At 46.6% G+C, this 24,846-nt stretch overlaps 1 protein-coding gene across 3 annotated transcripts in view; it reads left to right on the top strand.

Moving 5' to 3' along the window:
• The window catches only part of LOC306781894 (nectin-2), a gene marked incomplete at its 3' end in the record, with an annotated part of 70,737 nt that overhangs the window by 14,957 nt on the left and 30,934 nt on the right, over positions 1-24,846 (top strand). For 2 of the 3 annotated variants that reach the window (XM_079274993.1, XM_079274992.1), the window contains exons 2-6: positions 12,783-12,892; positions 13,775-14,027; positions 15,358-15,651; positions 15,778-15,895; positions 16,550-16,698. In XM_079274993.1, coding sequence (XP_079131119.1) covers positions 12,783-12,892; positions 13,775-14,027; positions 15,358-15,651; positions 15,778-15,895; positions 16,550-16,698 — 924 coding nt within the window. Of the gene's footprint in view, positions 1-12,782; positions 12,893-13,774; positions 14,028-15,357; positions 15,652-15,777; positions 15,896-16,549; positions 16,699-23,498; positions 24,083-24,846 lie in introns of those variants that run through there. The other variant, XM_079274991.1, reaches the window with a different exon arrangement.

The raw sequence follows: 24,846 nt of genomic DNA, 5'->3' as shown, positions 1-24,846 counted from the left end.
CAGCCTTGTTGGAGACATGTTTTGATGTGTCTCGTTTTCTACTGCGGGAACATGATATGAGGAAGAATAAACACGCCAACAACACATGCATGTCAAACACGCATGTTGCTGCCCCTGTTGTGTTGTATTTATTTAATGTTGTAGTTGTTGTTACTATTGTGTTAGGGCAGAACGGCTCCAGTGAGGGATAAGAGGGGTCATTCATTCATCACACACACACACACACACACCTCCCTCACAGGCCTTTCATCTTTACTCTCACAGGCTTCTCTTGTTCTGTCAGTCTCACTGAAGAGAAAGAAGGGGGGAGAGAGATGGAGGACGGATGTCAGGGAAGGGGTGAGAAGAAGGGGGAGAAAGAAAAAGGCAACAAGTGATTTTGGTTTCCTGTTCCCTGCAAACTCATTGACCAACCGGCCCCACCCTAATCCATCACCTCCATTTTGGGAGGGGGAGAGTAACGGGTTGCAAAAGTTCCCTCTGCTTTTGTGCTGTGCCGTTTCCTTTTCATTTTTTTTTTCTTTCTCTTTCCACCCTCTTTAATTGTATCCATCTCATCCTCCCGCTGCCTCACCCCCCACTCCCTTCCACTCTTCCTCTGTCCTTCCCTCGCTCTCCCTGGGGCTTGCCTTAGTGGGTCGGTTCCAGTCTGTCTGTTCGCTGATGACTCCACTTGGCGCAGATGTGATGCTCGGCAGCTGTTGCTTTGCTCTGCAGTCTCACCCCACACACCCCACGCCTCCTCTCCCCCACCCCCTTTCATACATATCTCTCTCTCTCTGCCTCCCCTCTCTTACCTTCTTATTTATCTCCATGTCTTGTTGTTCCCTGCTATGCCGTTTCCCAACTTTAAATTGCCGCGCTTCATTTTATATTTTAATTCCCGGTTCTGTTTTGTCTTCTCTGACCAGCCTCACCAATTAGTTTCACTCGCCTCCCTGCTACAGCTGTTAACGTTCAAAGCACATTAGGATTTTTGTCATAACAATAAGTCTGGAATCTTTGTTTGTGTGCCTCATGAATGCCAACTGTCACACTGTAATCATGTGAAACAAATGCCGGCCATCGACAGAGGGCAGAGGGAGGATATTGTTCCAACATAAATCTGGCTAAATGCAGAATGATGACTGTTTGTGTCGTTGTTCATACACACAATGTTGTTCAAAGCCAGGCCCAAAGCTAGAATTAGAATATCTATGTTTAGCTTGATATTAGGATTTATCGAGACAAAATGGCACTTGAAGAATGATGCGGTGTGGGTTTTATTTAGGCTTACTCTCATCAGTGCCCTGCGCTTCTTCACGTCGTTTTATTAGAGTCTTTATTGGCTGTCTCTGTTCATTTCTGTCTGTTTCGCTGGCGCCGTCTCTGCCAGGATTGGCTGGCTGGTGAACTGAGCATCCTCTGACAGGTGCCCTCTTGTCTGAGATTAGAAGCGATGAGGAGTTTGAGGTGGGGGTGGGTAGTTCATGTCACTTTGATGACTTCAGCCTGGAGGAATCTGCTATTCTGGACAGGCGTGTGGCTGTGTCTGTGTGGCAGGGTGCGTGTGTGCATAGGCGCGAGTGTGCCTGTCACATCTGTAATTGGCTGCTGCAGCCGCTGCTGCCGTGCTCACAGCTCGGCCTCTGATCTTGTGGAAATCTGGGATCAGCGCGGCAGATCCGCCTGCTAATCAGCACTCTGAGCCCATGCACGGGAACGCCACAACCTGTGCTTCGCTCTGGAGGCTGGAATATCACCGCACTCGGGGATTTAATCGCACCAAAAATCCCATAATGGAAAACGTTACGTGCAGTCTAATTTGAGGATATTGAGATAAAACTTCGGTGTGTGTGGTTGTGACAGCGATGTGTGTTCTGTGCGCCTGACCGAAACAGCGAAAAGCAATATCGAGCCACACTTTGCCCCCTTGTGCTCCCGGATGATAAGATTACAACAAGGCCAGATCACTGGTGGCTCTCTGTGCACTTTGCCCTCTCCGGTCTCTCCTCTGTTTGACCGATGAGTGCTCGTGTTGGTGCTCGGCACAGCGTCATTGGGAAATTCATAAGGGGGATTCATCACTCATTCCTGGTTCCCCTTTGAGGACTGCGCTAATTAGCCGGCGTCTGATTAGTTTGCTTGTGTTTGATCTGCTTCAGTCCTCTCTCCCTCTCTGTCGCATAGGCTGGGCCACGATTTAGCTGCAAGGGGCACCCAACACACACAGACTCAAAACACAGACACACAAAAATGCACACAGCGGCAGATTTTCCCCAGCCTTTCGGGGACACTGCAGGGGGCCTCAGAGACACAGTATCACACACACACACACAAGAGTACAGCTGTTATTATTCCACCAATGCATACCAGGAACTCTCCACTTTCACTTAGAGTTTCAGCCAGTCATTGAAATTCCCCTTAAAAACCGCCGCTGCACTGCTTATAAAGCAACACAGGGCGTGGGCGGCTAGCTTAGAAGTGGATTTACGTATCATAACCCCGAGTGATTACAGCCAAAGATGGGCGAATTATGAATGTAATTAAATTTGTACAAATCCCCCCTTTGCGCTCCTTTTGCATGAGGTCTCAATGGCAAAGCACAGTAGGGGATATCCATGTTGCGTTTAATATGACACAAATAGGAGCAGTTCTTTGGTGCGTGACAGAGAACTGTCTAATTAAACAGAAGCTGTGATATCTGTCCTTTAAGCTGGCCACTGGAGCATGGCGGGACCAGTTGTTGTCTGTTCATGCCCCCATCTATCTATCCCTCTCTTCCCAATCCTCTATCTGTCACTCTGCCTTAAGGGTGTAGATGGTAAACGAAGGCGGCTCCAACCCAATGTAATGGCGACCTGACGGGGGACGGCTCCAGCAGCTTGTGCGTCTTCTCGTGTGCGTGCGTTTGTTGTTGCGCTCCTCCTTATGATCTCGGGGAAGAGGCTTCAATCGCAGTCGGATCAGCTGCAGCATCATTGTGATTGCCGAGCCATTACAGGCTCAAACCACCATACTGTTGATGGGGAAGAAATTCGATCCATTGCTGTTTTCCTCTCAGACAGGTACAGGTGTTAACAGCAAGCAGTTTATTCTCAATACGAACATCTAGAGTTACTGACTTTAGCTCTTTAAATACAAAGATAAAAATGTCTTTGGTCAACACAGCATTGTCTCATTTTTAGGGTACAGAACAGAACCATGGTTCTTTGTGGTTGGATCATTGTTGTTCTACTCTGGAGGGCTTTCAATTTCACTGTTGAGCAAACTGTTGATTATTTATTCGGATTATAGTCCATTAAGATTTCTTAGAAGGTCGTCTTCTTATCTTGTTGTTGGAGAAGCTAGAACCAGTACATGTTTGGCATTTGAGCTTAATAAACAAATTGAATAGTGTATCATAAATAGTTGATTGTTTTTGTCTTAAGGGTCAACTACGGTAATTGTTTCAGCTCTACTAATCTACAGTATATGAAGGTAAATAATTAATTTCAGAGGCAACAATCGTAACATTCTACAAGATGAGAGCATTACATTTGTCAACAAATTAGTCCAGTAAATGAAATAATAACATACATACATTTTATTTCTTCTATCTGCTTTTCATCGTTCTGAAAGACTCTTTGCGTGAGAAAAACGCATCACAAAAAACAGCATAATATATAAAACACACAATCACATGTTAAAGGCAGTAAAATGTTTGACAACCAATTAAGGTGGCCTGTAAACACAGTGATGATTAAATGTTGCTAGCTAAGACTGAAAGTCCTTCTCCTCTGGATATTTAATGGTACATAATTCTTGTTTATTTGTTGTAAAGCTTTTAACTGCCTTTCTTTTTCTGATTTGTTGAATGTTGTTTTAGTTGTCATGCACGAGTGCATTTTTTGAGTTTAATTAAGTAAATTATTTTAAGTAGTTTCTTTAATTTTTTTTGTACCTTGAGTCTGACCACGCAGCCAGCCAGACACATCTTTTCAGTGTCTTTTCTAAAATTTCACTGAACAGAAAAGACTTGAGAGGAAATATCAGATTATGCGCCGCTCCCTCTTTCGATCTGTCTCCTTGAGCCGTCCGTCCGTTCGGTCTTCTGTCATCCATCCGTCCGCCAGCATCAAAACAATGCACCATGCTCCCAAGGCAAGTTGTCATCGTGACTGTCCTTCAGAGAACACTCAGTTGATCTTAGCGTTGAGTTCAGATGGAGGGCGGGCCAGAGACCAGCCTCCTACGTCCCTGACTCCCTGCTCCATTGTATCTTAAAGAAGCTGCAGTCCAAACCACCTTTCTCTTTTCCTATCTATCCCTGTGTCTTCTCCTCCCTCCTCGGTATCACCTCCCCCCCCCCTTTTATAGGAGAACTGATGGGAGGTATATGTGTTGAAGTGAAAAGTTTCATCTTACCTACCTCCTATTGAGACTTGAAGACAATAGGCCGCTCACCTCCGCCCTCACAGCTCACTGCAGACCTGCGGGAAGGGAACTGTGATGTTGAAACGTGGATTCTTTCTTCTTTTAATTGCTCCAGTGATCTATTGTCCCCCACTCCGATCCCTTTGTTCCGTTTTCCCACATCCTACCTGCCTGATGTTTACTAATTGCTGTCATCTCCTCCCCCACCCCCTCAGTGTGTTGCTGAGCTCTTTATGTAAAAAAACAAAAAGAAGAAAGATGCTATTTAGAAACTATGGCATGTCCTGGTATTTTCAAAATGCAGGCTGATCAGCTATCCTAACATTTGAGCAACACGCTGCAGTGTTCCAGTAATATGAGTCATAATGAATCATAACATTTGCTCTTATGTCAGCAATACTTTTGCAAGAGTATAGCCACTCTACTTTTTATTTTTATTTTTATTTTTTCCCCCCCCAAGTGGTGGGTGTCATATTTTGGAGCGTAACTCGCCAGTCCTCTCAAATCCTTCCCTGCGGACCTCTCTTCCGTGCTCCTACACAGACTTGCTGTCAGTAATTCAATTGGTTTGCCAACACGCTGTGTGATGCTCCTGACAGATTGATGGGTGAATAGCCGCCTCCCTCATATCACCGCACTGCATTTTAATCCTTTTAATGCGCAGTGTGAATTGGATTGGCCTCTCACCCCCTCGACGATGAACGCGCTGCGCGGCGACGGCGTTGTTGATTATTGGGCTCGTCGGTAGCGGGCTGAGTGACGGCCCTCACGCTGTGGGGAGAGACCCACCCTCCTACCCCCAAGGTGAAGTTTAGGTGAACGTTGGTGACAAAGAACCGGGAAACACAGCTGTGTTTGGGTCCGAAGGTGGGGTTGCCATGGAATTCCTTTCACTTAAACAGGCGCCTCTGTTTTTAGTTCGAGGGAAGGGATCACACCGAGCCTGAAATATCCTCTCTGACACCTCGGTAGACTCTCACATCCAAGTGTTGTTAGGGAAGCGAAAATAGGACGCATAATCACATTATGTTAACAACTGACATACAGCGGGACAGATTTATACACACACGCACGCACATTCAGGAAGTGATGGATGAAAAGATAAAGACACACACAGAGCCCGCCTTGGACATTTGTAGAAGTTCTCCAGATGTGCAATTTTGACTTGAGCCTGATCCTTTTAATTCATGGGGATTTCCAAAGTGAGACGCTGCCAGACTCTGGTTACACACACACACACACACACACACACACACACACACACACACACGCTTCCAAAGTCATTCAGAGAGTGAGGTCTGAAGGACGTTTTGGCGAGCTTGCTGCCATACCTGATGGAGCGGTGCAAGGCCTCAGCGTGCATCATTTGAAATGGATCAAGATGTTTCCCCACACACTGACCCTAGACCTGTCTGAAAATTGTTTTTCCAAATCCTCAGATTTACATGTTACGCTTTCGCACGGACTGCAGATCTGTCACTGTGGTCACCCAGCAGTAAAACTCCAAAATGACATGCAGGGCTAAAATAACATGCCCGGTACAATTACCATGAGGAGTGATGGCGCACAGGGCTCGAATGAAGAAGTCGGGACACAAAAGGAACGAACTGAGAAAAAAAAAAGAAGGAAGTAGTCAAGGAAGAGCAGAATGAGCCAGAGGGATCAAAAGGATTTATTCCAAAATGAAAAGACGACAGGACAGGACAGGGCTGTGGCATAGATGAGGGGGGAGGGGGGGAAGAGAAGTGAGCCATGCCGAGAGAAAAGGCGAGTGCGGTGGAGGTAGAATGATGTGCAGGGCCCGAGCAGACAAGGCAGAGCCAGGAGCCGCAGGGGAGCTGGGTGTCTGTCAGCCATCCAGCCAGTAAGTTATTCAGTCACTTATTCAGTAGGTTGGAGCAATAGCAGTAGCACGGCAGCATAGAGGCAGCAGTTATTAGTTTGGCTCAGGAGAGCTGTGTCCTTCTCTGGCCGCAGTAAACTGCCGGTTACAAGCGAGACTTTACTGACCCTAAACAGGCCCAGCGCCAGACGACATGCAGCCATAAGAACGCGCTCGCGTCTTATGGCCTTTGTCATTGTCCCCTTTTCTGTTCGGTGCGTTTTACACAAGTCTACTTTACAGTCGGAGTGTTCCATCATTCTTTATCACAGTCTATCTCTCTCTCCTTTCCTCATTCACTCTTTCCTCTCTGGAGGAGGAGGAGGAGCTCGTTCTCCACCTTGTGTGTGTTTCTATGAGTGCCTGTCTAAATGTAGTTATACTTTACCTCGCAGTTGTACGTGTAGAAATGTGTTTTGTCTCAGGATGACCACACATACAAACACGCACTCCTTTGTCAGACCTGTTTGACCGCCAGAGCTAGCTAGACCTGAAATATTCTGTTTGTGTTCTGTCCATAACTGAGGGTAGAAGACAAAGGATGAGCGAGTGGGAGGGGTCCACAGAGCGATGCATGCATGGGCTATTGTGTATGTAATTTCGTGTCGGGGTTCCTGCAGTTAAATGACTGGGAGATCCCACTGTGAATTCTTCTACGTTGTCAGTTTCGTCTTACTCTCCAACTCATGCATACTGTATGGACGTATAGTCTCAGGGCGAGACGACGGTCACGGTCCAGCGTCGGAGGCGTGAGGGTTTGGCATTTGAAGCTGAAGTGTTCCCAGTTTCAAGATGTCAAAACTGTTATAATTTATTTATTTATTTTTACTTCCCTGCTGGGGTTTTTTTTTTCATTAAGATGATGCACTTAATTGAATTGGCAAATGCTTATTTTTGCAAATGATATTCGCTTGAGTCCTAAGGCACATAAACGGGAATATGCATCAGTATACGGATGCACGTGGGTATACGGGGACACACACACGCACCCACACACACACACTCTCTCTCTCTCTCACCTCCCTTTACAGAGTTCTCCTCCAGCTGTTCATTTCTCCTTGGCACTTTGAAGCCTGTTCATATGTCTGTGTCCCTCCCTCCAAACCCCTATTTCTCCTTCGCTCCCCTTCTGTTACACTTCATGCATTTCTGCCTCCCTTCCTCATTTCTCCCTCTGATTTCCCTTCTTTCTCCACTCTGTGCTCAGAGTCAGTTATCAAATAGTTCATCATGTCACTGTGAACAAAGTGAAATGTAGCCCTCCCTTCTTCTTGCACCTTTTTTTTTTTTTTTTTTTACTCCCCTGCTCCTGCTGCATCACAGGACCCTGTTTTTTTAAATATTTGACCTGCTGTCTGCATGCAACCTCGCTGTAACAGCAAACTATTTTTACAGGTGTGTTTCTTTGTTACGTTTCCAAGCTGATTGAACATCTGTGGGGATTTCTGAGTGCAGATCTCCCACGATAGCCTTGGTCTTTTTAAAAGTGTGCTCCTCTATCAACCCAAGGTGCTTCCACTCGATTGCTCTCACTAGTAAATCTTACAGCATGAATGGACTATAATAGGGTGCCATTGGAGAAGTCCGTAACGAGCAGTGGCTACTTCTAAATGTAGATTTCTCATGCGATATCGATTAGCCCCTCATAGAGATCCCTGTGGAAAGGTCAATGAGAAGCCGAGACACATCTCAAGTCTTCATTTCCTTGTTTTATTCTTGGCTTGTCAAACTGCCTTGCCTGTCGAAGCTAAGCTGCATTCCCACTCTGCTCCCTGCATACCAAAGTATCCACACCTACGTGTGTGTGTGTGTGTGTTGGCGCACATACACAGTACGTGCCCGTCCATCGTAGGTTTGTGTGGCTGTATGTGTGTCCACATTTGCATGTGTGTGTGTGTGTGTGTGTGTGTGTGTGTGAAGGTCAGAGAAACCAGCGCCGCAACAGTGTCGGGTGGCGGCAGCCGACAGCAGGTTCATGTTGGTGTTGTTCCAGACTCCAGCTGAAAACGGCTATTAGTGCATACCAGCAGCAGTTTGGACATGACACGCAGCCACAGCAGTGTCACAGGTCTGGTGTGGAGGATGCACCATCACACAGAAATCACAGTTGAGCAGCAGCTACACAGGCAGGCCATTTTATCTAGACTGTTGGATAACATGCGTCGCACCCCTTTGACCGGCTCTGCTTATCAGTTTTCAAAGCTGCACAAAGGAGCGAACGGTTCAAAAGAGCTGAACAGTCATCACCCAAAGTACAGGTGCATCAGTCATGACAACTGCGAAATTACAGTATCTAGAGATTGAGAACACAGGAATTGCCGCCTTGCCGTTGTCCTGCTGCACTGCTCAAGAATCACACAGGAGGTGAACAGAATGGAAGTAAACACCCTTAAAGCTGAAAGTTAGCACTTTAATCTCAGTGATTGCTTCCTTTTCAATTCCATTTGCTGGAGTAAAGAGACGAAACAACAGAAAATGTGTCTCTGTCTCAATTCTTACACGCTGCGCTGTACAAAACTACAACCCCAGTAATAATCGCGGCATTGAATCGGCTTCTCTGTGCCAGTGTCTCGAAAAACAAAAACAAAACAAAATTGCACATCGGGAGCCTCACAAAGCTGGTATTTGGCAGCGCTTTAATTTAGAAACCACTCGTATCCAAGGCCGGCACCACGCTGTTGCTCTGAGAATAAACCTGGAGCATTAAAGAATGGAGACTGGAGCTGGATGGAGCATTCTTTTACCATTTTCCAACACTCGGGTGGGTTGAGTGGAAGTTCAAGGAGGCCTTTGACCCACAGTGTCTTCTGGTTACCGTTGAACGTAGTGGTGAATATGTAATGGCATGGACACTAGTCATGAATTTATTATGAGGAATTTCAAGTCGGAAAATATGTCCATATGCACAACTGAGCAGTTTCAAAGGATGTCATCACTAAGTGGTGTAAAAACAAGATCTAAACATTATTTTTGTGTGTCGAGCTCAAAGATCATTTTCACCTGTGTATCCAAAGGGAATTGGAGCTTTGTATACAAGTGGAGTACTCATGATTAGCTGTGTTTACATTTATTTATTTATTGTTCATTGGCATTCATTAAGCCACCAAACAGACTTTTTTCTTTTTTGTATTGTGAAGTCAGACCAAAGTGGGGCTTGCGTTACCATCACAACACAAGTGGCACCCTCGGGTCCAAAACTCGGCGTGTCAAAGTCATCAAGTTTGAAAGGTGGGATAGGATTCAGTCTAATTCCCTTGTTAGAAAAAGATTATGTTTGAGGAAGAAGAGAGAGAAGAGGCAGAGACTTGATTCCATCAAGACACCATACTGCCTGTATCAAAGCTATTGTTCTTCAGCAGGAGAGACGGTGAGCACAACAATAACAAGATAATAATGGAAATGGAGACGGTCACACAGACCTGAGAGCATAATGAAAGCCCAAAATGCTTATTGAGACAGCAATGCACTAAAGGCCAAACAAAACACACCCACATTTTCTTTGTCTCTCTTGTGCTCTTTCAGACACACACACACACACACACACACACACACACACACACACACAATGTGCTGGGAAGCAATCTTCAAGAACACGGGGAATGGGAAAGCTTCATTCTAGCCCACCTGACAGTGCACAGCCACTAGCTTGATGAAATGGCGGAGAGTCAGTGAGCTCTGAAGGCCATTAGATATTTTAGGTGATGGCCTGCACTCCCTGTCCCCCTGACGTCGTGCTTTTCTCCACAATAGCGGGGATCAGGCAGAGGACATGAATGCCGTTAGGCGTCGGAGTCAGCCAGCGAGGCAGGCGGACACAGGCCGATAAGCGTCTGTTTTATAAGCCACGGCTGACTCAAATGGGCTGCAGAGAAAATTAGGATTTTGAGTATTTTTCATTTTTTTCTGATTCGCGCTCCCTTCCTCTGCCTCATTCTGTCTGTCACTGCCTTTTCTTTCTCTATTCACAGCCACCGTGTGTCTCACAAGGTCAGGTGTGGAGTCTATCCTGCATCACACTGCTCTACACCTGCTGTCTCTCCTGCATGTCTCTCCATTTTTAGTTCCCCCCCTTGTTCTCTTCTTTCCACCTACTTCCTCTCTCACTTCTCTTATTTCTCTCTTCTACATGTCCCTCTTTTGTCCCTCAGCTGTCTCCTATTAACCTTGTTTATAGCCCACGTCGTCTCCCCTTCGAGATCCTCCTCTCCTCTTCTCTCAGCACTTTCTCTTTGCACTCCCCCTTTCATTTTCTATTCCTGGCACCGCGTTCCCTTCGCACACTTTCATCCCCACTTTCCTTACACCTCACCCCCCGCGCCCCCCTATTCCACTCTCATCCTCCATCAATTTGGCATTCCCAAGCCGTCCCTGGTCTCCTCCTTTTCAACCTTCCTGTCACCTCGCACACTTCCTCTCCTCCTTCCTTCCCGATTAATTTCCTCTTCACAGAGAAATGGTGGGAAATATGGAAATGTCAATGTAACCAGGGAGGGGGATCAGAGAAGACTGTTAATATGTCAAGACTGTCGCAGCATAATGTGTGTGCAGGCACATCATGTGGGTTTTAAAGACATAATGACAGGTGACAGTGCTTTGGATGATGACATGTGACTACTTGAGGATGCTAAAGAGGGCAGTGGGCATTCATTTGTTTGTTCATGTGCGTTTGGTGGCATTCTTTGTGCGTCACCTCCAGGCAGCCGGCTACTGTAGAGTAGACCAGCGGTGACACAAGGCTTCTGTTACCACTCTCCTCCTCCAACCCTTCTCTTTCTCTCCCTCCGTCTCCCTCCTCCTCTCTTCTCAGTCTTACCCTTGAACCGTCTTTTATTCTCTAATTCCCTTAGTTCCTGGCTCCCTCCTTCTCCTCTCTCGCTCTCTCTTCTATTTAATATGACCAATGCTCTCTAAATATTTATACTGACAATTACTATTTCAAACATCTGCAAAAGCCCTTCGTGTTGGTGTAGACGCACACGCGTGCACACTTTTTCCTTTGTGTCTGCTGATCCAATGACACAGAGTCTCTGAGACTTCGGGGCTGGGATTTGGGGACTACCGTGGAGGATGAAGACGTGCCAGTCTTTATACGTCTTGTGTGTAATATTCATTTCCCTGGGGCTGCACAGAGGCTCATAAGGCCAGCCTGTCTCTCATCTGAGCTCTGGCTGGAGCGTGTGTGTGTGTGTGTGTGTGTCCAACAGAGAGAAAAAAGAGCAAGCTGTTCCTCTCTCCAGCCCAGTAAGGCTCTGTGCTGCTCCCACGGGCTGCTTCGTGGTTGCCCAGAGGTTCCTCTTTCTCTGTGGGCTACAAGGGGGTTGTTTTGTGGTTGTAAATTGGGCTGGTCCTGGGAGAGCTGGTGTTATTCTAAGAAAGGCTTGTTTTCCTCCACTTTCCCACTCATTCTTTTGCTCCTTGCTCCCTTTTCTCTTCCGCTGTATTGATAACTCTGATCTCCCGAGAGTAGAGAAGGTGCGGTGTTCATTGCGCGTCAAAAGAGAAAGACGGCACTGGCCTTTCTTCCAGCCAATGGGTTTAATGCGTGTGGGTGTTTGTGTGCGTGCTCAATCCGCCCTGTAGATCATATTAGCCTCACAACTGCTTTGGCTCAGCACAAACTGGTGGAACTAGTTCCGCAAATACAGTTTGTCTTTAGGGGAGATTGTTTCTTCGGTGCTGTTATATGTGTGTAGCTTTCTGCTAGACACACACACACACACACACACACACACACACACACACACACACACACACACACACACACACACACACCCTGGCTGCAGACATTTGAAGTTGTGTATCTGCAGGTAATCCACTCTTACTTAAAACAGGTGCCATATTGCTGACTTACACTAATGCGCGCTTACTCAAACAAGTGATTACATTTTCACTGAGACCTGGATCACACACACACACACACACACACACACACACACACACACGTAAACGTGGCCAGATTGTCGTTTTAAAGCTCCCTCGCGCTTTCTGTTTCTCACACACCCACTGACACAACACACGAAGAAAAGCATATTTATTTTGACTCTTTGCCGTAACACAGGAATGTGTCGGCACAGCAAATGGCAGGCTACAGAAAAGCATAAACCATCCGGATGATTTATGACCTACGTGCCAAAGAGAACTGGATTTCCTATTTTTTCTTCTTTTTTAAGCACATATCCCCCTCCTTTTTCCTGCCACTCCGTCCACACACACGCACGGCCATGGAGAGATACCAGACTCTTGGCCTACTTGCCTGGCTTCACTAATGCTGTCCTCTGTTGTACCAGACACTTCCACACTGTCCTCATTTATCAAGAGGCTCTGTACCAACACGATTCCTCTGCTCCCTTTCCTTGTCTCCTCTGCTAGTTCAGGGAAAAAAAGGAAAGCATGACATTAATGTTTCTCTCTCTCTTTCTCTTTCTCTCTCTCTTTCTCTTTCTTTCTCTCTCTCTTTCTCTTTCTCTTTCTCTCTTTCTCTTTCTCCCCCCCCCACTTCTCCTAGGCGTGTCGGGTCAGCGGGTGAAGGTGGAGCCAGAGGTGTTGTCGTATCCTGGTCAGACTGTCAACCTGCGCTGCGCCTTCACTGATGCCACTGGGATTCGGCTCACTATGGTGATACACGGTCTTAATAGAATTTTCTTTTTTTTTTCAGTTAGGATTTGATTATTTCTTTATACAACTGCACTCGCATCGGCTCTAAACTGAGTTTGTGGTGTGAAATTCTCATATAAATGTCTGTTTCGTCCCGAAATTGCAGCTCATTGTGCTGACTTGACACAGTACAATTTGTTGAAATTGCTTGGGAATACAATTTGCTTTCACAATTGAAGCAAGCACATTGGCCATTAAGCGAATACGCAATGTAATATTTTGCTAAACATGTGCCTATTTTGCTGTAGAATGACGTATTCGTCAATTACGAATCAACCTGATTCTGCAGGTGTGTGAAACGTTGTCCCTCAGATGAATAAGAGCCATTCATTGCAATCGAAATAAACATTAAAAGGATAACACAGCTCCATGTGCCTTGTTTACCTATCCCATTAAAACTTAATCTAGCAAAGCATAGCCCACAGAAATGATCCTAAGGCAGGTAATAGGTTTTTATCACATTTAGACTTAATGTTTTATTACTCCAAACAAACAACAGTAACTTTAATTTTGCTCCAGGGGATTGAATATGGTAATAGAAACACTTCTTAGTCGCATCTCGATGAAGAGTACACAAGTACACAACTCAGTTTGGTTCCGCTCAGAGCAGCTGAGAGCGAATGCTGCCCCTGAAAGTCACATCCATATTCATACCTGTTCCACTTCCTTGATTGCGATGCCGCTGTGTACGCTGCCCCGTGGAGTTTACAGAAACATGGATGATGTCTTAAAATGCTGTGCAGTGTCTCTTATCAGTGCCATGATAAATGAGGCCTGCTGGTGTTCCCTAGTCCCTGTACGCATCCTAACCACTGACCCCGTGCCCTTCTCCCTCCACCACAGATCACGTGGATCTACGAGCCAAAGGAAGGAGACAGGATCAGCATCGCTGTGTTTCTCCCCAACTTTGATCCCAGCTACCCACCTAACTCGCCCGTGAAGGGCAGAGTCAGCTTCATGCCCAGTGCTCCAAACATGGCCAGCCCCTCCATCCAGATAAGCAATGTTAGGATGACGGATGAGGGGAAGTACATCTGCGAGTATGCTACCTACCCCAGTGGCAACGAGCAAGGCATCACGTACCTGGTCATGCTGGGTAGGTCACTAACATAATCCATGTAATGTGTATACACAGAATTACCCATGTTGGTATTAAACATCAGCAACACTAGCTCTAGTCCGGTGAGTTCCTCCAACCACACGGAAGCGGGTCTGAATATAATGCACCACAGTGGGTTGTGATTTGATGTCTCGGCCTGCCATGCAAACACCCGAGCTGTTGAAACGGTGACGTTCCAACGGGGATTCATAACATCACAGGTTTCTGCCTCCCGAGGACATGAAACATTGCTAAATGCTTCCTTATAAAATGTGTTGTTACTTTAGGAAAAGTACCACTTTTCAAGCCAAAATTGCCTCTTTGTTGCGTACAAAGGAATCAAACTCAACACACCCCGGACTAACCGCTTCTGAAAGATCTGTAGATTGTCAAAGACCTTTTGCCAGACTTTCATGCCATAAATAGATTCATTAGTCAAAGCAATTCATAAGAGAACTGTCCTCGTGTCTCATGGCCCTTGTCTCTCCATTAGTTAGCCTTGTTGAATGAAGGTGCATTGAAGCTGTTACAGTTTGTTATTTTATGTATAATAAATACATATATAATATGCAAAGTAGTCTCTGTCTCTCTAGCTCTCTATCCCTCACCCAAGGGTAGCATGCAGGTTAAAAGCATTTCCAGCGAGGCTTAATTGATCGATTGTGTGCTTGTCAATGCCATGGAACCATTGGTCTAACCTTGGCCACCAGTGCCGCCGCTCCACTCTCTTCACTCGCCAACGCGTCATGCCTCCCCTAAGGCACTATATCGATCTGGCTGCTTGTCATGCCTGCTGTCAGCTCTTGTCCTGCCTGCTCTCCTCTGATCCCACACTCGTGTCATGGAGGGAAATTGTGGAGGGATGAGGAAGGAGATGGAGTAGAGAGGGTGGGGGAGGACGGAGATCGTGGTAGTGATTTAGAATTTGTGTATGGAAATGCACTGGACCAGTCATGGAAATTGTTTGTCAACAGTGGCGGGTGATGGGGAGGAGAATAGATTAAAGAAATGTAGGCAGAGGGAAAGAAGATTTAGGGTTTGGATGTGTTTGGACTGGTGCTTGTAAGTGTTTATCAATGTAGGCTCTGGACAGAAAATAAACAGAGGAGAGAGAGAGGGTGTGTGTGGGGGGGACAAAAGTAGTTTGTGTTTTTGGATTTGCTTTTGCCAGACTGGCGACTCAAATAGTTTATCAATAATGCCTCACATTATCTTTCCCTCAGCTGTCTTATTTCTATTATCTATTTATACATCCTCTAATCTTCTGTCTCTCTCTCTCTCTCTCTCTCTCTCGCTCCACCCTTGCATCAATCCCTCCCTCCATCAGCTAAGCCTCAGAACTCTGCCTCCATCGTATCAGTGGTAGCAGGCACTCAGCCGGTCGTTGTGGCGCGCTGCGAGTCTGCTGATGGCCGCCCCGCTGCCAAGATCTCCTGGGTGACCGCAGCCAGCGGCAATGCGACAACGGTGTCCAAGACGGGTACCGACGACATGGTGACCATGATCAGCGAGTACCGCATGGTTCCCACACCAGCAGACAACGGGAAAGACCTCAGCTGCGTGGTGGTGCACAGGACCCAGGTCAAACCAGAGAGCTTCCCGTTGAAGCTAGCAGTTCAGTGTAAGACACGCACACAAAACCTAGCACGATCTATTCCATGAATTACTTTCCTGTTCTAATTGAGTGACTAATTGAGTTCATTTTTTTTTTCTCCTCCCTTCTGCCATTCACCCGTCCTTCCCTCAGACCCCCCTCAGGTGAAAATCATAGGTTATGACAATAATTGGTATGTTGGTCGTACAAATGTCGTGCTCACCTGTGACGCTACCGGAAACCCTACTCCAGTGACCACCCAGTGGAAGACGTGAGTGTCTTAACATCCGTCATCTCTTTTGTTATGTTTTGCTCTTTCTCTCTTTCTCAGCATTTCTTGCTTTCTCTTTTCCTCTCAACCTTCATTCCCAGGTCCACAGAGCTGTAATCAGCACTTTCTATTATTGCTACTACAGACCTGTGCTCTGATTATGGAGATGGCGTAACATTTTTCATAATAGACTCGGTGACTCGAGGTTTAACCCGAGCATAATGAGAAACACAATATGACTCGCTCTTTCCCCATTTATTTTGTATTATCCGCTATTAATGTAACTGACAAAATTTGAGAAAGAAAAAAGCAACACAAATGGAAAGTCTGTTACTTAAAGATGGGAGAGATGAGTTTTTGGGCCCAGACCCAGCAGTTTCGCTCCTGTCCCCATCGTATTTTCCTCCACTGTGTGATAATGGATTGACTTTTGAGGAAGAGGGGCACTGATTAGTTTTGCACTGCCGATCAAGATGAGTGGAATTTGATGACATGGCACAATACAGCACATTTCTGTAAATGCACATCTGTCTTAATGACCTCATTGTGCCAAAAGTTGAACAAACCACAATCCTATTTTCTTTTTATTCTTTTTTTTTTTTTGGCCTTCTCCCCTTTCTTCTTTCTCATGTCGGTATGCTCATGTCCCTGCAGGATGTCAGGAGAGAAGCCGGACACGGTTGTGATCACAAACAACGTGCTGAAGGTGCTGAAGGTGGACGATGCGGTCAACACCACTTTTGTCTGCGAGGTGAAGAACCGGATCGGGACCGGCAGGGACCAGGTCACGGTCATTGTCCGAGGTGAGTTTGAGGACACAAACGAGCACACACGCACACCAACACGTGAACATGAAAGTGTATAAATACAAAGTGTCCTCAAGATGTAGGTCCGATAACATTTAGAAATGCACTTAAACCTGCTTTGACTACAACAACGTGTGCTTGACACAAGTAATAAAAGGGTTCTTTTCATGCACTTCTCTGTGATTTGATAAATTACCGTAAAAATCACAAATCCAGCCATTTGTGTAATTTGCACAAGTTGCAAATGTCCTACGACACAGATGAAGTAGATGCAGTAAATGTTTCAGTAAAGCAGTTAACATTTCAGAAGTGAAATGAAAAACACATTTGTGGCTCACATGGGTCTCGTTCATCATCGAACCCTTCCCCTGGCTTGTAAATGAAAACATTTATATCATCTCAACTGATCGACTTGAACCAAGTGCACTTTCATCACACATGCAACACATTTCCTGGTGTGCTATGCTCCAATGTTTTCCTCAGGGATCCACGCCTTGTTCTGCCTCACATGTCACATGAACAAACGCCTACACACACACACACACACACACACACTATCTGTGCTGAGGTCTGTCTTGGGTGTGTCGTTTAGGGTTAGAGGGTCCAGCTGCTCTGTCCACATGTGTGTGTTTTAGAGAGTGAATATGTGTGTGCGTGCTTTTGGGTTCTCCCTTTCAACTTTTCATATCTCTCTTCCTCTGTCTCCTATTACGAATGCATGTCACATTTCTGTCTCTTTGCATGCTCTCAATAAAACTGAATTATCAAAGTTTCAATGCCTCAGCGGCACTCAAGGTCTGTATCGGCTTTGTACATCACATGGCATTTACAAAGCGTTTTTTCACAAGGTCTTTAGTGGTAGTTCACATTGTGGGCGGTGCACATAGACGAGATATTTTTCGCTTTTCTTTTATTTTTCTAAAATGAGAGAGAGAGAGCAGTCAGCCCCCTAACGTCATGATCACAAAAGCTACGGAGTAGCTTCTCAGATGTACCCTTGGCCCAACACTAATGACAGGAGACTAAAGCAAATGAGCGCGCTCATTAGAGTCAGTGACTTGAAGATAAGGCTGCCATCACTAAAAGTGACACTGTTGACTTTGAAATGAAGTAGATTATAGTGTTGCCTGAGCTTAGCTGAGACGAGTGCTGATACACTGTCTGTCTGTGTGTGTTTGCTGGTTCATATTTGCGATGTGTTGTGTGTATCTAGGTGTATGCATCCGTCTGTGTGCTGTGTCGCTTGTTGTACCATCCAGAACGGTGCCCGTTTTGATTAAAAAAACAGTCCATACCTCCAACCCCCTCCGTCCCTCAATATGTTTAGCTGCACCCCTCAACAAGGTTCACTCCTGCACTTCACTTCATACAAAATACATCCCCTCCACTCGTCTGCCTGCACTTAACCGGAAGCTATTTTCTGCTGACATGGGGGTAAATCTAGTCTGTAATGGGGGGAAAAAAAATTGTTTCTCAGGTGGCTCCTGTTCAAAAGCAACCCAGCTACTTCATGCCCTCATTTTTTATTTCCTTTTTTTATTTTTTATTGTCCTCTTACTCGGCCTCTACTCATTTCATTCTCTCTCTCCCCCCCATCTTTGGGGAGTCCCTTGGCTCCTTATGGTGCCACCGCATGCATCACCGCTCCTCTGGGGCCATTCTGTACTGCTGCACAGTAGCGTAACTGGCTTCTGTAGCACAAAGGATGTCACCATCTCCTGCTGTGTATTACAAGCAACAAGCAAGGAAGATGCAACGATCGAGGGAGCGGAGGGAGGAAGATGGAGGCGGCTGCACCGGGATAAATCGGTGCCAGCATGCTCCCCTCACACCGAGAGAGTGTTGCATTAAGGACAGAGGGGGAGAGAGCAGATGCTGACTCCATTTAAAACTCCCATGGGAATCTTGTGCCACTGCATCCTATCGCCAGTGCTATTGGCCTCTACTATCTCTCAGCATAGCGTGTGTGTCTGTCTGTCTCCAAGCCTCTCAGAGCGGATCAGTCACCCTTTGCTGCTTCAGCTCCTGGCTGCTTCTCTCCTCATTCCACCATCCGCTCCCTTCCTCCTCTGTCTTTTATCCTACGTTTCCACTCCCATTCTTCATCCCACTTTCTCCTTTTCTTTCCCTTCCTCTCTCCTTTTCGTTTCTCTCGTCTCTCCCAGTGTTGAACTTCCCACAGTTTCCTTGTCCTACCATCTCTTTCCTCCACCTCCTCTTGTGCTCTCTCGGCCGACCACCTCCTCCCTCCTTCCCACTCCTCTCTTACTCACTGGCAAAAGAGGAGGAGGATTAGATGCGAGCTAAATTTGCCGGCAGTTAAGAGGTGGCCGAGGCAACCAGCAAGTGTCGGAGTGGAGACGGTTTTGTTGAAGGCAGAGAGACGGCGAGAAGTGTTCAGAAAGAAAGAGATTGAGTTTGTAGTGGTCGGAGTGAAATGTAAGAGTGGCTGATTGTCGAAATGGAGCGAGAGAAAGATGCGGAATGACTCCAGATGGGATAGCAATGCAGACCTGTGGAGGCTAATGTGAATGTGTGTAGACAAACAGGGCTAAGAGGGGCCGACAGGCGTGAAATGGCCAGCACCTGCTACATAGCAGGTCCCCCACTCCTCTCTACCCCACAGCTGCTGACACACACACACACACATCTACGCACTTGTCTATGTGGGTGTTTGCCCGTATCCTCGACCCTCAGTCTTGTCCTGTGCCTTCGGAGGCAGAGAGAGATGGATGTCATCTCCTCACCTCCTCTCATCTTCGATCCCGCTGCTTACTCACACACGCTAAAGTATTCTACCGCTGCTTTCCCCTCCGCTTTCTTTCGATTTATCTCTCCCTCGCCATCTCTTCTGCTGCGGTTTGCTCTTTTCGTTGCATCTCTCATCCTCACAGTTAGCATATGCTCTCTCCTCATCCTCCTTATCTCTCACAGGTTGTCTTTCAGCCTCCACAAGTCTGGCGCTGATCTCCCCCGCTCAGAGAAGAGCCTCCTGCCCCCAGCATTCTCTCCCCTGCGTATGCCCGCGCTTTCTTCCTTTCTTAAAGCTTAACTCTTTAAAACCAGAAGCTCTTCCTTAATCACAGATTAGTAGTCCCCATCTCTTCATCCATCCCTCCATTCCAGTCTCCTCTCGCAGGGTTCTTGTGTGGCTAACCCCTTCATCGTTCTGTACAGGGGCACATCAGCTAAACCTCAAAGTTAAATGTCCTCAATCCAGTTCCATGGAAAATATATTTCCTCTGAATTCGGTGCATTTTCTCCCAATTCCAGACTCGTCTAGGAAGGCAGTTCAAGAGCAAAGGGCTTGGTCAAGTTCCTTCAGTGTGTGTGTGTGTGTGTGTGTGTGTGTGTGTGTGTGTGTGTGTGTGTGTGTGTGTGTGTGTGTGTGTGTGTGTGTGTCTGACAGTGTGTCTGTCAGTGTGTGTGTGTGTCTGTCATTGTGTGTCTCCGGCCATGCGAAAACGGCTAGGGAACAGGTCTGATGGAGCCAAGTCTCCCTCCAGCCTGCGACTGGCGCCCTGCCCACCCCTCATTGGGACACACTCACACACACACACGGCTCTCTTCAATAAGTTAACATGCTGACAGAGAATACTACTAAGCTATGCTCTAGGTGCAGCCCAGCCCAGCGTCAGACCACTGGTGACCATGATTGTGTGTGCGTGTATGTGTGTGTGTGTGTGTGTGTCTGACCATGCATGTTTTTGGGAGGCTGCAGTAGACGTTACTTCCGCTCCATCTCTCTCATTACTTGCGGCCACTTGGAGCTTACGGTCGTGCTGGACATGACTTCATAAGAAGCATTCTGTTTATTTGGTTTCCACAGTATGGTGTGTGTGTGTGTGTGTGTTTGTTTGGGGAAGGGGTGGGGCACAGTAGTTCTGCATGTTTGTTTTCCCCCCCTTCTTATCCACACAGCATGCATATTGCAGGTTTTTCTGCTAACTCATCCAGCAGCATGTGTTTGGAAGATGTCCTCACCCACTGAAACACATTCCTCTGGTGCTTTGTTAGGATGCGTCTGGGTCTGTAGTGGGCCTGTACTGGGATCCTGGGGTGGCTTCTTTTACATCTATCTATTGAATCTTTTAAGCATTGTCTCTAGAAGGGTCGAATAAAACATGAATTATCACCCACGAAAGGATTTTGAGACTTTGAGAGAGACACTTAAGAACTGACTTTATCGACACATTAAAAATAATTGAATGAGAGGATTTTTAGGGAGAATTTGCATTTCAATTTCAGCGTAATTCCCTTTGATGAGACTGCAATGTGTCGCAGCATCCGGCTCCAAGTTTGCACAGAGATTGTTGCCGCGTTGCATGTGCCAGAGCTCCATGGAGCCCGAGGTGATAATGCATTTCTTGTGTTCCTGTTACAAGTGGACACTGAGGGCTAGCTCTCACTCTTATGTGTGTGAACAGGAATGTTTTAGCACTGCTCGCGGGAGAAAAGGAGGGGAGGGAGACGGTGTGCTTGGGGAGGCCGGTGGAGAGAAATATACCCAGATGAATTATTTTTCCTTTTTTTTTCACCCTTAGGCATATGTTGAATATGAAGCGCAGAGGAGAAAAGTAGCATGCGACAGAAATACAACCATAAAATGGAGAGATGGCAGGAGAAATGGATTTAGAGAACACAGAGTATGCAGGAGACAGCTGGTGGAGTGGAGGCAGAGATGGAGAAAGGGCTAGAAGAGGAGAGGCAGAAATAAAGAGGACGAGAAGAGCGGAGCACCGGTGTGGACTACCACTTCTTCTCTTGACAAGAATCAGTGTTACAAGAGTAGAAAGTGGAAAGGAAAGCCAGAGCAACAGACAGGATGTTCAGCTTAGCCAAGGGTTCTTGGTTTTATTATGTAGCTCATGCGCTCAAACCTGAAGAAAGCAGGAACACTTAAAGATGATTGATGATAAAAAAATACTTTATTACATAAGATAAGGTTTCGGCACCAATGTGCAGTGAAATGAAATCATTTTACTTCCTGCACTTGGGATATTGAAAATTAACCAAACAGAATAAACAAGTATATGAACTAAAAAAAGAATAAAATACATGTATTCATACAAAAAACATCTAAGCTCTCAACTTTGAACCCTGGACATACTGAAGTGTTTCTTCTACCTATACAAGTTATTACTTGTACACATTTCCTTGTCTGTGATTTTGAGAACATTTTTGTGGAAAGTGCTTCACAGTGACTGTGTACAGCATGAGTGGAGCTGACCCTTAACTCCGGCAGTGTTCGTGCCATACTCCCTGCCCACTGAGTTACAGATGACCACTTGGGGGAAACGGTCACAGGGTCTGCAGGGAGTTGTCCTACTCCCAGAAAGCACTTAGAGCCCTGAACTCATGGCCCCGAAAGGCCTGTGCAAAGCAGTAACACTGTCGTGGTTCTCCCAGAGGCTTTACTCGCTCGTCGTGTCTTAACTAGACCTGGTATCAAACCGCAATACTTTTTGAGTAATAACTGAAATGTGTCCATGGCAAGAAGCTGTTTTGCTTCATTGTGATCAGATACTTCCCGATTGAAATGATAATATTGCTCATTTTACACAGTTGTATACTTTCTTTCGGCTGTATGGCTGCAAACATAACTATTGCCTTTAAATAGGCTGATTTTATAAAGCCATTGCTCAAAGTAATGAATGCAGGACAGTGTTTTGGTATTGGTGTTCATGAAATGTAGGTGTGTTATTGCCACAGTAAATCTAAACATTCTAAACAACACCAAGCCTGTTAACTGGTGGTTTCCCTCTCTGAAAACCAGTTGTATCGTTTTGCCGTTCAAATACCTGCTTTGAAATATTCTACTAATATCACTGCAGAGGGAAGTCGAGGGAGGTTCAGAGAAGGAGCCCTATATGGCTGACAAGTCATATGGGACGTCTTCACAACCCTGATTTAGGCACTGCTACTGTACCGCTCCCTGGAGTTTTGATACACAAACAGAAATACTGTGCGTTGGACTGTGGAGCCCAGTTTACTTACACCCTCCTTATCCAGTATGCCTTCTGTGAACGCCTTTGTTTCTTTCAAAATGTACTTAAAATGGCTTCTTTCCTTGTGTATGAGTGTGTACCATAGCAGTCGTGACTAAACTAATAGTGCTGGAATACAATTTGACATGCAATGCCAAGGTTTCCCCCTGCTCTATGTTCATGGCTTCCAGGAAGAGACGTCATTCCGCAGTGTCACTTTGTCACTTACTCACTCCGCCACTATCTCCTCCTCCTCTTCTAATTCCCAACATCCACTCCTCGAGCCATCATTATCCTCCTCCGCTGCATGGCCTCCACCTGATTTGCCCCCTGCACGCGCCATTCCCCGCTCCTTCAGAAAGTGTATGTGTACGTGGCTAGCGCCCCCGCCTTGCCTTGTGATTTGTGGTGAGCCTTGCGTAGACCCTGGCCGTTGAAGGGCAACACAGGGGTTGTCGTGACGTGGCTGTGTGAATTGGGACAGTAGCAGCTCTGAGGGGGAGGAGGAAATGTCAGTGTAGGAAGAGGCTCAGCACACAGACTCACACTGTTGACTGTACTGACACCTCAGCACTCTTACACACTTCACTGAATACAATTCAGACCAGCACCACTGACATCCTCCAACTCCTACCTTTCTCGCTTTTCCTTGACGTTACCCTTTCTTCCTTCTCCTCTTCATGCTGTCTCTATTTTCCCTCTTGCCCTCTCGCCATGTTTCACACTGTTCTCCTTTTTTTTTCTCGCTTTTCTCAACCATATTTCTTTCTTCCTTTTTCTCCCTCCCTGCCTCTCCTCCCCCCCCTACAGAGCCCTCAGTGAATCCATCCAATGGCGGCGTGGTGGCGGGAGCTGTGATTGGCTCCCTGCTGGCTCTCCTTTTGGTCGCCGCTCTGATCGCCGTGCTTGTCACCCGTAGCCGCAGGCAACAGCAGGGTTACCGCGCCAATGGCGGCAGTGACATGAAGACGCGCATATTTGGCGCCGGCAAGAAGGCCAGCAAGAACGGCGGAGGCGCAAGCAGCAGCAGCGGCGTCGGAGGCGGCAACAACAACGGCCCCGTCTACGTTTACAACGAGAGCTCATCCCACCAGGGCCTCGGAGAGAAAAACAACCACCACCAGCCTCTCACCATCGGGGGCCGGCCTGAAGTTGTTGCCACTACACCCACCGCCCAAGATATCCTGCTCAGCAATGAATTAGATGACGTAGAAAGGAGGAAGTTTGATGAGCTGGAGGCGGAGGAGAGGTATGACCACTTCACTGGAGGGGCCCCCATCCTTCAGCTTCGCCCACCCCATGACCAGGATGAAATGATTGGAGATTACATGGATGATGACATGGAGTCCCAGCGGGATGGCTCTGTCATCTCACGGACTGCTGTTTACGTATAGAGGAGGAGAGGAGGAAAGGAGGAGGAGGAGGAGGAGGAGGAGAAGAAAAAGGAGGGATGGAGGATTCCTCCCGAGGATTTTTTGGCTCCAGGGTCTCATTCCTGTCTGGAGGAGAGAAAATATGACCACTTTTATTTTTGAAATTTGATTTTAAACATAGCCCATTATTAAACACAGTGCGGCCCCAGAATGAACAGAATGAACAGGAGGGTGTGGAGGGGTATTGTCTGGTCCATACGAACTGGAAATCAAACGGAGAAAAGGAACAACTTGTCTCGCACGCATTGTTCTGCTCATGCTGTCGCTATCACTGGGACCTTGACAAGGACTCGTGACAGACAGACTAAAGCGGAGAAACCGTGTAGTGTGGGAGTAGAATAATGGAATCATGATAAAAGCTTGGCTATAAAGGTGGCAACTCACTTGCATATTCACTCTTATCTTCACCAAAACTGTAGAAGTGGAAGGGGTTGTCGAGCAGTTGCGGGTGGCCTGCTATCTCCTGTGGGAATCCTTTTGCTTTGGTAATGCAATGGGCTGTGACAGCTGCTGGGTAGTTAGTAGCGAGTGATGGGTTGGGAGGAAGGGTTTAAAGGTATAGACTGTAGCCATCGGCTGATTTACAGAAGAGAACAAAGTATTTGCGCCACTCTACTGGTGAGCTTTCCTTTCCACTCTCTCTGCCTTCCTCTCAAACTTCTCTGCAAACTATCAGCACCAGTAGACACGCTTGACTTAACAACATTTAAAAAAGTACATTAAGT

This window comes from Melanostigma gelatinosum, assembly GCF_949748355.1.
Source record: "Melanostigma gelatinosum genome assembly, chromosome: 9".
Lineage (NCBI taxonomy): Eukaryota > Metazoa > Chordata > Actinopteri > Perciformes > Zoarcidae > Melanostigma > Melanostigma gelatinosum.
Note: the sequence above shows the minus strand (reverse complement) of the source record. Positions and strands in the feature narration are given on the sequence as shown.